This window comes from Microcebus murinus, chromosome 19 (assembly GCF_040939455.1).
Source record: "Microcebus murinus isolate Inina chromosome 19, M.murinus_Inina_mat1.0, whole genome shotgun sequence".
Lineage (NCBI taxonomy): Eukaryota > Metazoa > Chordata > Mammalia > Primates > Cheirogaleidae > Microcebus > Microcebus murinus.
In genome coordinates, this window is record NC_134122.1 from 23,762,169 (window position 1) to 23,778,916 (window position 16,748).

The following is a 16,748-nucleotide window of genomic DNA, read 5'->3' on the forward strand; positions in this document are numbered from 1 at the left end:
AGGTTACTTTTTTTATAAGGGTTAGAGTAAAGGGGACTTCCTTATTAAGCTGAAATCTCCTGTTTTCAGGGGGAAGAAAAAGCTGCTCTGTTTTGGGATCTTTGTGCCTTCTTAAAGTTTTAGTTTGCTTATGTCACATTTAGCATGAGTTGAATGCCTTTTGGTGTGGTATGATCTATTGGGGGCCTCGTGCAGGAGCTCAGTCCAGAACAATCTCCTGCCATAATTTTGTTTAACAGTACAATATGAACAGTTTTGTGTCTGACTTTTTTCACCCAGCATAATATACCTGTGAGATGCCTCCATGGTGTTGGGTTTATCAGTTCGTTCCCTTTTATTGATGTACATCTTCGTTGTTTTCAATTTAGGATATATAAATGACACTGCTATTGACTGTTCATGAAATATTATTTGTGTGGATGTATGCTTGCTTTTCCTTTGGGTAAATATCTAGGCCTGGAATTTCTGGGTCATTGTGTAGGTGTTTAATTTTGTAATTAATTGTGAAGTCTTTCTAAAGTTGCTTTACCATGTTTACGTTCTTACCAGTAATGTATGAGAGTTGCATTTGCTATATGTATTTGCCTACATTTAATGATGTCTGAGTTTTTCTACTTAGTCATTATAGTCCCTGATGTCAAATGATGTTGAGCACCTTCCCAGTACTTGTTGGCTATTTGTATATTTTCATTTGCCTTTTGTATTATTGAGAAGTAGGCATTGTATATGTAATCTGGATACAAATCTTTGCAAAATACAGATAATCACAACATTTTCTCCCACTCTGGCTTTCTTATTTATTATCGTAACAGTACATTTGCTTTAATAAAACTTTTTTGCTCTGAGATAATTATAGATTCACATGCAGTTGTTAGAAGTAATACGAAGAGATCCCCTGTACCTTGGTACCTTTCATTCAGATTTTCCTAGTGGGAATTTATTACAGTAGTACAGTGTCACAACCAGGATACTGATATCAATGCAGCCAAAATACAGAACATTTCCATCACCACAAGGATCCCTCATGTGGCCCTTTTATAGTTGTACCTACCTCATTTCTTCTGCCCCCATTCCTGACCAACACTAATCTCTTGTCTGTTTCTATAAGTTTGTCATTTCAAGAATGTTGTGCAGGAGGAATCATATTGGATGTGACCTTTTGGGATCTTTTTTTTTTTTTTTTTAATTCAGAAAAATTCCCTGCAGTTCATCTAGGCTGTTGGATGTATCAATAGTTTATTTCATTTTATTACTGAGTAGTATACCATGGTATGATTATACTGCAGTTTGTATAACCATTCACCTTTTGAAGGACATCTGGGTTGTATCTACTTTTTAGCTGTTATGATTAAAGTTGTTATAAATATCTAGTACAGGTTTTCATGTGAACATATATCTTCATTTCTTTGAAATAAATTCACAAGAATGCAATGGCTGGGTTGTGTGGTAGTTGCATGTTCAGTTTTATCAGAAACTGTGTCTACCTGTTTTCCACAGTGTCTACATTACTTATGCACTAGCAGTGTATGAGTAATCCAGTTTTTTTACATCCTTACCAGTATTTGGTGTTGTCACTGTTTTTTACTTGAGCCATTCCGATAGGTATGTAGTGGTATCTCACTGTAGTGTTACTTTGTATTTCTCTAATGGTTAATGATGCTGAAAATCTTTTCATGTGGTTCTTTGCCATCTGTAGATCATCTGTAGTGAAGTCTCTGTATCTCGTTCTCATTCTCTATTTGGATTTTTTTTTTACTGTTGATTTTTTAGGATTCTTTGTATAGTCTAGATAGACACTAGTCCTTTATCAGATAGCTGGTTTGGACATATTTTTTTTCAATTCATGCCTGTCTTTTCATCCTCTCTAAATATTTTATAGTTTTATGTTTAAGTCCATGGTCCATTTTGAGCTAGTTATTACATAAGATGTGAAGATTAGATAGACTTTTTTTTTTTTTTTTTTTGGCCTTTTGGATGTTCATTTGCCCTAGCATCATTTGTTTCTCCTTCAGCCATTGAATACTTTTTTCTACTTTTGTCAATAATCTGTTGGGTGTGCTTGTTTCAAGACTTTCTATTCTATTTTTCTAATCCATCTACCAATACTATGCTATATTTACTATTGTAGCTATATAATAAGTCTTGAAATTAAGAAGAGTGATTCCTTCTATTTTATCCTTTGTTTGTTTGTTTGTTTGTTTGTTTTGAGGCAGGATCTCTCTCCATTGCCCTGGCAGTGGTGCAATCATAGCTCACTGCGGCCTCAAAAATCCTGGGCTTTTAAGCCATCCTTCTGTCTTAGCCTCCCAAGTACCTGGTACAGACACGTGCCACCATGCTTGGCTAATTTTTTATTTTAGTTTATTTTTTTGTAAGACATGAGGTCTCACTATGTTTCTCAGGCTGGTCTCAAACTCTTGGCCTCAAGTGATCCTCCTGCCTCAGCTTCCCAAAGTGCTGGGATTACAGGTGTGAGGTGTTGCGCCTGGCCCCAGGATGTGATCTGTCTTGACTAATGGTCTATAAGCACCTGAGGGGGAAAGAAAAAGAAAAACACATGTATATACTAGGTATGATAACTATTATAAAGTTTAATTTGTTTTCATCTTGTGGTATTGCCATTTGAAAGAACAGTTAAATAAGAAATTTTAGACATCGTGTCTCTCAGGAAAAAGTATACATAGGTCACTGCTTATAGGATTGTTTTGAGCAATACTTCATTTAAGGAAAAATGTTCTCAAGAAAAAATGACTACAGATCTCAGTGAGCAGCTAGAAGTCTCATGTACTTCATTGCTCAGGCTCACAGGAACTTCTTATGTTTGACTTTTCATAGTGTTCCCATCCTCTCACTATTGGGAAGGAAACTGAAGTCCAAAAATTGTATTTTTTGCCAGTAGGTTATTGATGCCATTATATGTTTAGAAAGGACATTTTCTTATATAATAAAAATGTCATCCACTATTTAATTTTCCTTTCCCTTCTAGAGTAATTTTCACTGGGTCTGATTACATAATTACATTTGATACAACTGGGTATACTTGATAAGAAAATGAGAATTAAAATATTTCAGAATGTCATTATTTCAGGGATTTTGCTAATCTTTCTTTTAGATAATCAAGATAATTTATATTTTTGACTTTGTTATTTTTGAAATCTAGAATATTAAATTTTAACTCCTCATGAAATCATATTGTTTTTAATGGTTATGTAATTTATATATTTCATATCTTTGGCAAAGTTTTTTAAATTAATGAATTTTTTTCTATGAAACCTATCCAATTAGCTAATTCCAAATGTTAATTTTGGAAGGTGTTAATTTCTAAACTGTTAATTTTGAATTTTTCTGGGAATCACATATGTTACATGAACCTGTCAATTTAACAGCTTTACATGGATGTCTAATATTACTAGATCTCAAACTTAGTATGTTCAACATTGGACTTTGGTTCTTTCCCTCTAAACCTGCTCCTCCCATGGTCATTCCCACTTCAGGAAATGACAATGGCATCTTTCTAGTTTCTCTGGCCGGAAACCTTGGCACTGCCATAGATTCTTCCCTTTCTCTGACACCTGCATTCTACATCTGTAAATTCTGTTGGCCCTACCTCTACAATATGTCCTAGGTCCAATCATCTCTTGCCACCTTCACTGCAACCAGTTTGCCACATTACCATCATCTCTCTTTGGGATTGATACAGTGGTCTCCTGAGTGGTCTCCCAGCTGTGGCCCTTCCTGCCTAATCTCAGCACAGTTGAGTGCTGAATGAGTAGTGAAGCAATGGACATTGAGGTCAGAGCCTATCACTCTTGCTCAGAATTCCCCCTTGGCTTCCAGTGTCACTTGTAAAATCCAAGGCCCCACAAGGCTTCCTCCTCTTTCCTCCTTTGCCTCATCATTTCCCATCCTCCTTGCTCACTCCACTTCATCCAGCTGGGCCTCCTGTTCCTGGCACACATGGGACTCACTTCCACATCAGGGCCTTTGCACTTGCTCTCCCTGCTGCCTAGGATACCTGAGTGCATCAGCTCCTTCTGATGCTTGTGTAGGTGTCAGCTTCTCAGCAAGGGCTTCCTTATCTTCCTCATTTAAAATTTCTGCCCCTTTAGCAAAATTTTTTTCTTTTTTCTCATTTTTTTCCCTAAAGCATTGTGTGTAAGATTATCAAGCATTATCTTATTTGCAAGTATTTTTCTTATTATTCCATATATGTGTTCCTGAAAATTTTCATGTTCTGTGAAATCATATAGTAAAATAACAGATCTTATGGGAAAAACTGTTAAGGGCAGACCACTTGAAAACTATGGAACTTTGCAGTCAGGACCCTAATTAAAAAAAAAAAAATACTTGTGGTAACTTCATTGATTTGCTGTTTTGATAGGAAGGGAAAAGCCTTCCAAACTTATACATCGGTATGTGTAGCTTCTTTCAACGGTGTAATGCATACTAGTGGAAAGTGAAGTGGTTCATGAAGACTCTAAACTGGTCCCTGCTTGCACTAAGCAAAGGAAGATACTTTTTTTGTTTTTAAAGTAGTTTTTTTGTTGTTGCTGCTGCTGCTGCTAATTGCTTTCTTATAATTTTCAGGCTGGCTTTTTAGTAAATAATAAAGTTTGTTCGTGATCACCTTAGAACATTAATATTCTGGGAGGAAATCATGCGTAAATCGGAACAACTTGCATGTTATACCATTGTCAGTTCCCTGTTTACCACATATGAAGTAATTTGCATAGAAGAAAATGTTAGCAAAACAGACTGTACTATTTATTTTCTTGTCTACTGTTTACTCTCTGAACTAGAAGGTAACTCCCTGAAGGTGTGATTTCTATTCTGTTTTTTTTATTCCCATCTGTATTCCCATTTTGTAGAAGTTTTAGTAGGTATTTAATATTTGTTGAATGAAATAATAACTAATCAAATAGATATTTAGATTTCTCTAGAATTCTGAAGTAATTTGAAACACCTGTTTTTCTTTAAATTGGACAACTTCATTGGTTTAATAGTTATTGACATTTAAGACTAGCTTGATTTATGTGTGTTATTTAGAAAGCCAGAAGTAAATGTGTTCTGGAAGAAGTTCAAGACCCAGTGTTCTGTAGGAAGGTGCAATTTCATTTTACAACAATATGTTTTAATAGACACTAATACATATGTTGTGCTTCTCTACCAGGCACTGTCATAACCATTCTGTACACATTAAGTAATTTAATCTTTGAGGCAACTCTAGAGCAGCAGTTCTCAAAATATGTTTCAAGAACCTCTGGCAGACCCTGAGACCCTTTGCTAGAGGAGGCTACGAGATCAAAAGCATTTTGTAATAATACAAAGACCTTTTTGCTTTTCTCTGTGTTGAGATTTTATTGGTGATACAAAAGCAATCAGAAAAATTCTGGCACTTGAACATCAAGGCAGTGGTGCCAAACTATACTATTTGGCACATTATTCTTCCCTACGGCACATCTGATTAAAAAAAAAATCCAGTTCTCTAAGAATATCCTTGAAATAGTAAAAATCATTAAATAAATGTCCTTTTAATATTTGGTGTCAAAATGTGAATTATGTGTAAAACACTTCTGCTGTATGCCAAAATGTGATAGTTCTCTCAAGGCAAAGTCCTTGTGAGGTTATCTAAGCTAGGAGCTCAACTAGATGATTTTTTCATAGCACTCCATTTTTAGTGGTAATTCCGACTTGGGTATTTGGCAGTATTTTTTTTTGAAAATGAACAAAATAAGCCTGTTGCATCAATGAAAATAACTGAGAGTGTTTGTGGCTAAAGATAAAAATCAAGCTCATAAGTAAAAATTAGTATTTTGGAAATCTTGTATGTACTGCTAATATGAGCTTGTCATTTTCTCATTATTGAAGGACTTATCTGATGAGATAGGTAGCTATATTAACATGTGATATTGTTTACATTGTATAATGAAATGTGTCAATATTGGGAAGATCTGCACAACTCAGTGAACCAAGAAAGTCATGCATATGTGAAAGATCTATTTAAATTGCAAGATAGACCAAAGAATTTTAATTTAAAAGTACCAAAATTTCATTGGTATCATTTCAGATTGCACATTGCAACTAACCTTTATGAAAATGACACTTGTTCAGTTTTGGTACAGTAATAATAAGAATATTCACAATTATTTAAGAAGAGTATTAAAATACTCCTCCCATTTCCAACTACATTTCTGGGAGGCTGTATTTCATTCATATCCTTCAACCAAAACAACATAATTGCAAGAGACTGAATTCAGAAGCATGTATGAGAGTCTAGTTGTCTTTTATTAAGCCAGACATTGAAAAAAATTGTAAAAAATATAAGACAATTCCACTCTAGTATTTTTTGCTTTGTTTTGGATAATATAGTTATTTTTCATAAAAATGTCTTGTGTTAACATGTAATGACTTTAATTTTTTTAAAAAATGAATTAATAGATATTCTAAAAGTTTTCTAATATATATATATATAAAGAAATAACTCACATAAACAAGAATTTAGGGGTCTTCAATATATTTTTTTTAAGTTGCAAAGGGATCCTGAGACCAGAGAGTTTAAAAACTGCTGCCCTTGAAGAAGTTGGTTCGATTATTTTTTTGACTGGAAAACCCAGACATAGGAGGCTAAGCAGGTCACCCAAGATCACAAAGCTACTGAGGGTAGTACTGGGATTTGAACAGAGTCCCAAAGTCTTTGCTCTAAACTGCCATCATGTACAAGTACTCTTTGAGAAACCTTTATGGTTTATGACTTTGCTAAAATCAGTAGGTTTTATTTGATTAAACTTAGGTGTCCTTAGGAAATTCTTTTCAGTTGTAATTTTCTTGGTGTAAAATGAAATCTTCACCACTTAGTTATCTTTTGAGTCCCAGTTTTTGTATTAGTAAATATGTACCATAAACTCACCAGCAAACATCTAAGCCAGGAGAAGGTAAATCATATTTGAGGGTTTTTTTCTTGGACCTTTTGGCTTTCTATTTAATCAGAGTTGATTTTTAAGGCTTATTTGAAAGAGTCTTTCAAAGAAATATTATACCATATTCAAGAATAATGGTTATTTTTGGTAACTTTCCTCTTATTTTGATTGGTCATACTTTTTCACTACAAACTATACAAATCACAATTTAGTGCACGTCTGCTTTGAAGTAAAATATTGGAGAGCTGGAAGCTTATTTCAGTTTGGAGAAATATGGGAATCACTTTTATCCTACTACCTCTTATTATTAATTTATATGCCGAAATAGATTAGCACAGTGCAGGACATACCAGTACATAAATACAGCCCTTTATGTTTCTACCATCAGCTTCAGCTGTAGATTAATCTCACTGAAAGCTTGAATGGTTTCTTAGGGGAAAATATTGGAAAGGTAAGTTTACCTTATGAGTTCCCTTAAATATGCTGTTAATTCACATTGATTTCAGAGAAAACATAATCAGTTTGACTTCCCCAGTGACTGAATGTGTAGGCAAGCTGTTCACAGTACTGTTTAATGAAAATCTTAGGGACCCCTCCTGCTTTCCCTGTTTTTGAATGCACAGATTCACATATCAAGTGGATGCCATGGATGCACTACTTGGAGAAAATCCCACACTTGTTAGTCAAACCTTGAGTACAAAATGATGACTTTATGGTGCGATCTAGGAAGACGGAATGTAAACTTTTATTTGCTTTGTCTCTTCTGATTATGATGCCTTCCAGAGAACAGTGGGACAGAGACCAGAAAGAAGGGTGAATGTCTGTTTTTTCTTTGGTCTTACAGTATGCTCAGGTATCTGTGCCCCAGCATATTCCCAAATTCTGTTCCAGGCCAAGCTTAGCAGTCACTGATGTCCCTGCTAGGCCATTCCTTGGCCTCAGTGTCCTCCATGACTCTCCAGACGTGAGAAGAAGTTCCTGCAAGACTGCTCACCTGTCATAGCCAGGCCCAGGCACAAACAGAAAGCAAAGTGGTTCCCAAAAGTTTGCTTCTTAGTTGGAATCTGGGAGTGCATTCGTCTGAAAAAGTTCTTATTTGTCATAGAAGATGGGGCAGGGGACAGTTCTTTAACAAGCCTTCAAAAGATTTTGAAAGCCGCTGATAGCAGAAGCAGCACCAAGAGATGTGCTGAGCCCGACCTGTTTCTGTAAGTCCCTGGAACCTCAGTCCTCTGAAGGCTGAGTCTGTCAGAGTGCCCTGGGCTCCCCTGGGCATTGGTGCCCCTTGAGCTTCTGCCCAGGCTGAGGTGTAGAGACTTCAACCACAGGGAGGTCCTCAGCTGTGAATATCAGGGGCCTTCTCATGGCAATGGCTTCATGCCTTTGTCAACTCAACTCCTGGTAATGCCCTTGGCTTCTTTTCAAGTGTCGTATTTCCTAGAGCATGAGCTCATTGGAGCAGGGATCAGCTGTATCCCCAGTGCCTGGCAGCCAGGAGGTGCCCAATGAATACTTGAGGAATGATTAAGTGCCTTTGTAACAGTGGAACAGGAACAAATATGGGCATGAGCCTTGTGCCTCCCCTTCTGTGTGAAGGTCAGCAAAAACTAAGCAGGTAGTGAGAATCTGCTTACTGTTGGTCAGAAATACTACAGTACATTGAATCAAGATCATATGGGTTGTAACTTATAGTTAAACTTCCAGCCATGTCTCACCAGAAATAATTGCAAGAGATTGCATAACAATTTGAAATTTGAAAAATATTGTTATGTTTTGTACTCATCAGTTTTTCTGATTCTTTAAAATCAGATATATACGTATATATTCACTTGTAGCTACTTTTCACTCTGAAATTTCTGATATTTATTTTACAAGGCAGTGAAAATATATAAAGTGACATATGGAGAAGATAATTTTTTTTAGATTCACAGAATATGATGGTACATCCTACTCTAATTGAAAGTCTATCACTGGAAAATATTTACAAATATTTCTGATAAGCAAAGAGAATGAAGTCTGAGAATTAGCTGTGATAATAGAGCCAACTCTTTATTGGAGTGAGAATTACCTAGTTTGAAAATTAATGTGTACCCTTCATTTATCTCTTCTTTCTCCTCCCTCCTCTTCCTCCTCCTCCTACTCTTACTCCTTTATTTCACCTTTAGCAACCTTGTCCTAAAACAGTTATAGGGTCCTCTTATAGCATCATTGTGTGACTTTTCCATATTTGCATATTTAGCTGTAGTAGAACACATCTAGTTATATATTTAAATGTTAGCTCAGAAGTACATTTGAAATGCCTAATTGTTATCATTAAAAAGATTAATATTACTATTATGAAAAGAGCACATTGTGCTGTGAGATTAAATTCTTGGCCTCAATAGGTGTACGTAATGAACTGCTAGCAGCTGAAATTTGAATGACTACATTTACCAGAAAAGGATCTTCTACCCATATTTTTAAGAATAGTTGTTCACAAATGATACATTATGCCCTGTGCTTTTGTTTGTCACTGGAATTTGAAAAATAAAACTTTATGTTAGTGGTAAATTCATAAGCTTGGGGCATGAAAATGTTTGAATTTGATATAAAGGAAGTTTTGAAAGGAAGATTAGTGATTTACACTGGAAGATTAGTCACCCTGGGAAATTCAGTGGTGGTAATGCAGAGCTCAGTAATAGAAGGTCCTGCTCTGGCTGATTGCGCCATTCATGCTGCGATTCCTGATCCCCCGCTGGACCCTCACCTGATTGATGGTCTGATTACAACGGCTTAATAAATTTCATTGTCACTTTACCAGAACATGTGGAATTTGTCTGCTTCAGGCACCCCCTTGTTTGTGGTACAGTTGATTCCTCTGCTAAGTGGAGGTTGATTATTATTTCTTTATTCATTATCACTTTTAAATGGAGGAGAAAAGGGCAAGTTACCGAATAGATTACAATTATCCTAGTTGAAGCTCTCATTGGCAGAGTCGCAAGGAGAGCTTAAAGCTTGACTTTCTTGGTACCTAGTAGTTGTTTCCTATCCATTTTGCTATTAAAGTGTTTCAGGTAATAGACTCTCAATTTTCTGTTGTGGAGGCAGGAACTAATGAAAACCCATTCCAAGTCCCCCTTCTTCCTGTCAAGGAAGCCTGGAGCCACAGGGCAAGGCTCTGCCCCAGCACTGCTTGTGTTCTAGTGCCTCCCGAGTCAATGATTTCTCCTGGTCTGATGGGTCATGGTCCCTTTCTAGTAGGCAGAAGATTATCTTTGCATCAGGCAGGTAAAGTTAAATTCATTTACATTATATCTGTAAACCTTGAAAGTTTATTTAGGGAAGTGGCTTTTACATCATAAAATTATGATGTCTTGAGAGAACATTAAGTCCATTCCTCTCCTTTGGATGGACCTTAAATCTGTATTATTGAGACACATGAAACTCTCTGTTTCATAAATGATTTATGTTCTATTTAAAAGTATGTGAAAATGGAAATTTCATAGCTTTCCTTAGTAATTCTTTCTAGGGTCCTATGACGTTCATTGTTAGAATACAGAAGTATGCTTAATATCTGCTCATTTTCCTTGAGGAAAGGGATGTCTGTTGTTATTTGAAACACAAACACTTGCAGGAGTGTGCACGTGTGTGCATGCACACATACACACACACACCCCAGCCACCCCTGTCCCTTTCAAAGAGCATTGAATGGACCGTTAGCATTTCCTCAGGTCAGAGATTGGCAACTTTACTTCAGAGGTAACTCAGTCATTTTTTTTCTTTATGTATCTTTTCAGACATTTCTTTGCCCAAGTTAAAGTATCTAGTGATTAAATTCTTTTGTAAGGGATCTGTGCAGACTTCAGTACTAATCCTTCTTTCTCCCTTTCTCTCCCCAAAGCTTTTGTGTTTTGTTGCCTTTATGTCCATGATCTACTGTATTTCAGTGGTAGATAGTGCTGGGCTCGTGTGGTGTTCTCCACATTGGCTAATCTATGCTAAAATACTCATGGAAGTAATTTTAATTTGGATGCTTAAAATTCCAGAGCATTGACATATTTGCCTTCCCTTCTTCTATATTAGCATCTGTGCTAACCGAAATTCTACAGTCATTTGGATCACAAGATATTTGCTTGCCAACTATATATACATGAAACTACCCATTACGAAGATTTTTTTCTCTATTATATCAGAGAACCTAGCATTATAATTTGTACATAGTATAGGCATGTTTGGTTAACTATAAAATCTGTGAGAAATTGAATTGTGGTATCATTTAAATTCAAAATCATCACATACTGTATTAAATTGGTGATGCTCTCTCAATTGTAAAACCAAATGCACGTTCTTGAGCTTCTGTCTTGAAGCTTTTTCCTTTCAAAAAGATGTATTTTTATGACTCATTCATGTAGGACACTGGGGCCATATGAAGTAGTGTTTCTTTTTCTGTTGTTAAATAGAGTGCAAATGGAAGGACATTAATAAAGCCTGTAGCTCAGTAAATCCCAAGGTGGTGAATCTATATCCATTGCAGCTCAGCTTTATTAGACTGTTTGGGTCATAAGAGGAGATTATTTTAGCTAAAGTACATAGCAAAAAGGGAAATTGGACACACAGCTGACAATCAAACCTAAGAATGCACTTGAAATACAGCTTAGAGCATGTTATATGCAGCAGAAGGCAGTGGAGCTCTTGGACTAGAACAAGGATTGATTACTCCTGACTTTAAGTTACATATTTTGTCACAGTACCTACCACTTTACTGTTTATATTCCTGTGTCAGACCTTGATTCTAGCCTCTATGGAATAGGGATGTGTCTTAGTCCCTTGGTATTTCTAATGCTGCTAGTACACAGAATCAATGCACGTTTATTGAACAGAAAATTGGACAAGCCAGAGACCTAAGAATCCGTCTTGACACTTCCCTTTCTCCTGTAACTGATCTATCACTGAATCTTTTTTACCACCTAAATATTATTTTAAAGCCACCTATTTCTTTTCATCTCCTCCACCACAGTCCCTGTTACCTTGGCCCAACCTCCATCATTTTTAGAGCATTTTTCCTGGATCACTGCAGTGGTTTCCTGACTGGTTGACTCCAACTACTTTGTTCCCTCTTGAACTCCTCCACATTATAGCCAAAATGTTCTTTTAAAATCACAATCCCTTCAAAGGATTTTTTTGCTGTCCTTTTGTAATAATAGCTAATGACCATCATCATGGTAATATTGATAGTACTTATGACCAAGGTGTTTAAATAGGGTGATTATGTAACTTATTTATACTAGAATGCTTTTGAATGTGGAGTGGGCACTGTTGAAATCACACAGGGATGTGCTCACCCTGTCTCCATTCACCCTCTCTGTACCTGCAGTAAGGCTTACTTTTCACTTTTGTACACCCCACCGTTGTTCACCACACTTGCTTCCACTACAGGGCCTTTCTACTACTTTCTGAGTATTTTGACTCCTTCTGATCCTTTAGTTCTCAGCTCCTGCATTCTATCTCATTGACTAGGTTAAATCTCCTTATTGTAAGTTCTTACCATGTTCACAGTTGCAATATAACATTTATTTACTTGAGTGAATGAATGCTAGTAAGAAGTTGGAAATATTGTATTACTAATATACCAGTTATGATGGAATACAGTGATCAGCACAATGGCAAAATAAACTCTACATATTAATATTTAAATTCTATATATTCATTTTAGTTGTGACAGTTTAATGTGTAGCTGCAGTTTCAATTTTAACAGTCTCAATTTTAACATTGTGAATATACTATTTGATGTTTCATTTATTAAATATATAGTGATTTAACCTAAAAGTCCAGCTTAATAACTTTACAGATTATCAAAAATTTGAAATTTGAAACTAGATATGAGTTAAGAAGAAAGTTTCCTTATTGAGAATTCTGTGACATTTGGAGTCAATATATAGAACTGGTGGGTTCTGGATCCAGATTATGTGGATTTAAATCATGATTTCACCACTTACTTGCTGGCTAGCCTTGAGGAAGTTACTTAAATTCTCCATGCCTCTGTTTACCCATCTGGAAATAGGTATAATAATGACATCTATTCTGTAGGATTTTTGTCACAATTAAGCTAATAAATATAAAGTACTTAAAACAGTTTCTGGCACATAGTAAATGCTCAATAAATACTAGCTATTGCTGTTATTTGTGTTTATTCATTCAACAAATAGTTATTCAATATCTACTTTGTATCATTGTTCTAGTTGCTGGGAATTCAGAAATGATCAAGACGAGATATAGTGTGGTGTAACCCATAAACACTTTAATTTCAAAATCTGATGAGTATTGTGAGCGAAATAAACATAATGATTTGCTTGGGTATATTGGAAGGAGGGGAGGAGCCTTAGTTAACCTAAAGGATGAGAATAAGTCAGCATACACAGAACATGCCAAGTGGAGGAAGAGTTGAGTACAAAGGCTCTAAGGTAGTTGTTGTCTTGTTCCATTTTCTGTTGCTATAACAGAATACTACAAACCAGGTAATTTATAAATGATAGAAATTTATTTGTCTCACAGTTCTGGAAGCTGGGAGTCCAAGAGCCTGGCACTGGCATCTGACAAGTCACTTGATGCTGCATTATCCCATGGCGGAAGTCAGAAGGGCAAGTGAGCATGAGGGAGGGAGAGAGAGACAATAGGGGCTGAACTCATGGTTTTTATCAGGAACTCACTCCTGACAAAACTAACCCATTCTCACAATAATAGCATTAATCCACTCTTTAGGGCAGAGTCCTCATGAACTAATCACCTCTTAAGGTTTGCTCTTTTTAATACTGTTATAATGGCAATTAAATTTCAACATGAGTTTGGAGGGGACGTTGAAGCCACAGTGGTAGGAAAGAGCTTGACCTGGGTTTAAATGTGAAGAAGTGAAGTATGTTTGGAGTGCTATATGTGAGTGGAGAGGGTGGAAAGCCTGAAAAATAGACAGGAACCAGTTTATGTAGGTGGGTGTTGGGATCTTTGTGGAAAAAGGAGTCACCATATTCTATTTATTTTGCAGATGAAGACACAAAAACCCATGTGTCCTGATGAAGGTCAGGTAGCTAATTAGTCATGGAGCTAGAGTTAGAAGCCGTGTGTCCTAAATCCATATTAAAGATATTGAAGTATACTTACAAAATGGAAAAATTGTGTGGTTTTCTATACATTTTCACAGAGTAAATACACCTTTGTAAACTTATAGAAATAAGCCTTGACCAGCTCTCCATAAGCCACCTTGATACGTACGCCCCCATCTCTTTCCTGTCCCCCAAAGATAACCCTTATCCTGACCTCTGACACCATAGATAAGTTTTGTCTGGTTTTGAACTTTTATCAACTTTTGAATGGAAGCAGCATATGCTGTAACCTTTTTTCTATCTGGCTTTTTGAGTCAATATTATGTGTTTAAGATTCACTCACATTATTTTGTGTAGCAATAATTGGTTCATTCTTACTGCTGTGTAGTAATCCATCATGTGAATATACCATAGGTTTCCAGTTTTATATTCCTCTGAAAGTCACTAAAAGAGACCATTTGTGTGTGTGTGTGTGTGAGAGAGAGAGATAAAGGAAATTTAGATCGTGATGTGTGTCATTTATGTACATGGATGTATGTTAATCTTATCCTGTTACTTTTTAAAAAAAACAATTGAAGGTTATATGATGAAATTTCTCTTTTGTAGCCTATATATCCTTAATTGTTATTTTACAAATAGATTGTCTAGTAAAAAACAAAGGTTTATATGAACAAGGATTTCCCAATATGTCCCTTTGAAAAGCTATAATTAGTCATAAATAGAAATAACTTGGATGAACCTGTCAGATGCTTTCAAATCACGGTATCATTGAGCCTTTGGCCTTTGAAATATTATCTGGGATATTGCATGTTTCTGGGGATGGAGGAGTCAAGGATTATTTGCTTATTAATTGGGTCAAATAGTCATCATTTCTATTTTTTAAAATTAGATCTGTTTAAATAAATTATTAATTGAATGAATACCATTTTCACATTCATTTTTTTTAAATCTTTCAGATGACGTTGCACCATATTTTAAAACAGAGCCAGGCCTACCACAGATTCACCTGGAAGGGAATCGCCTTGTTCTTACTTGCCTTGCAGAAGGCAGCTGGCCTTTGGAATTCAAGTGGATGCACAATGACAGCGAGCTCACCACCTACAGCAGCCAATACAAGTAATTGCTTGAAAATAAAATTTCATTTCATGTTGATGTGTTTAGAATACTCACCTTATTGGCCATAATAGTACAATGGGTGAAAATATTGGATTGAATTTCTAATGCATTAAAGATTAAAGGAATAGATTTGAACATGTAATTAGAATGTGATTTACTATTCTGGTATAAGCTGTATTTATATGTAGAAAGTCTATCATTATATTTGTAAAAGTAAGTCTATTAGTGCAACTACCAGACAAAAAGGCTATAGTTACAGGGTAATGCACGTAACAGCTTTAATATGATAAATTTGCTTTCTTGGGGAAATCACCCTACCCAAACATACTGTTCCTATCTAATGAGCATAAATGTTTAAACAGAGGGCTTTAAGTTGGTAGCTTTAAGTAGTGAACAAAAAGCTTTCCTAGCTGAATTTTCAAGTTGGGATGGGAAAGGATGGAACCATGGGAGAATGGACATGAGTAGAGCTTCTCTCTTCAGCAGCAAAATCAATATATGTCGAACTCGTGCCGTGTGCCAGGCATAGGGATGCAGTGTATGTGGGGTAGATATGATGTGGGAGCAGCATACAGGGGCTGAGACTGGGGCAGAGCTGGAGATCAGGTTCAGTCTGAGGTATGTCTCTACCCAGGAAGCAGCAGCATTGCCTTTTAAGCATCAGCATCTCACAGTGTTTGAGAGCTTTTCAGGTTTGTACCTGGTAAGGATTATTGTACTAGGTGCTATAGTTCTGAATAGGATGGAGAACTAGTGGTACCTGAAAAGTCCAAGAGGCTCCAAAGTCAGCCAAATGAGCAATACCATGCTCTTCTTTAGGTGAAATAAGAAAGAATTGGCTATACAGAGGTATTTTAAATAGTTTCTCAACATGGGATATAGCCTATCCACTCCCTCTCTTTACCTCAGAGGTTGTAATATAGTAGTCTGTGAACCACATGCCTAGATCCTGCCTAGATTGTGCGTGTGTGTTTTAAAAATCAGCTGAAAATATACGTGGGAATACATACAACATATTTTTAATTGGTTGCCAACATTTGACAATTGTACAATTTTATATAAAACTCTTGATTTATGGCCTCTCTAGACCAGTCAGAAGGCCTGGCCACCAGCAAAGGTGGAGACCCTCCCACATTCTCCTCAGTGCTTTCCGGCCCTGTCCCTTCCTGTAGCACCACACCTGCTCTACTCATTTCCATTGTCCAGTCACCCTTTAGACATGAATTTGGGACCTCCTCTTATGTTATTAGACCTATCTTGTGTCAGAAGTATCTATCTGTTTTGAGGGGAGTAATTTATTATAATAGTTGAAGTCAAACAATCCTGGGTTGGAAGTCCAGCTCTACTACCTGTTAGCATTAGTGTTAGGACCTCAGGCCACCTCTGAGCCCTTCTATAAGTTTAAACAGAGAACTATATCTGCAAAAGGGGGATGATCACACCTCATTTAGGGTGTTCTAATGAATGGAAAATAGTGCATTTTCTGGCATACAAATAATCCTTTAATAAATTTTAGGCAACATTATAACATTATTGCTATATGACATAATGTGGCTTGGTTTGTTAGAAGAGATGTAAGGAAGCAAAAACAACAAAAAAAGAGAACTTAGAAATAAGAACCATATATGAGTAATAGATT

At 36.2% G+C, this 16,748-nt stretch overlaps 1 protein-coding gene across 1 annotated transcript in view; it reads left to right on the forward strand.

Moving 5' to 3' along the window:
• SDK1 (sidekick cell adhesion molecule 1) overlaps positions 1-16,748 on the forward strand; it is a 905,178-nt gene that overhangs the window by 308,541 nt on the left and 579,889 nt on the right. Inside the window, exon 2 of the mRNA XM_020281544.2 lies at positions 14,950-15,109. Within this exon, the coding sequence (XP_020137133.2) occupies positions 14,950-15,109 (160 nt within the window). The remainder of the gene's footprint in view (positions 1-14,949; positions 15,110-16,748) is intronic.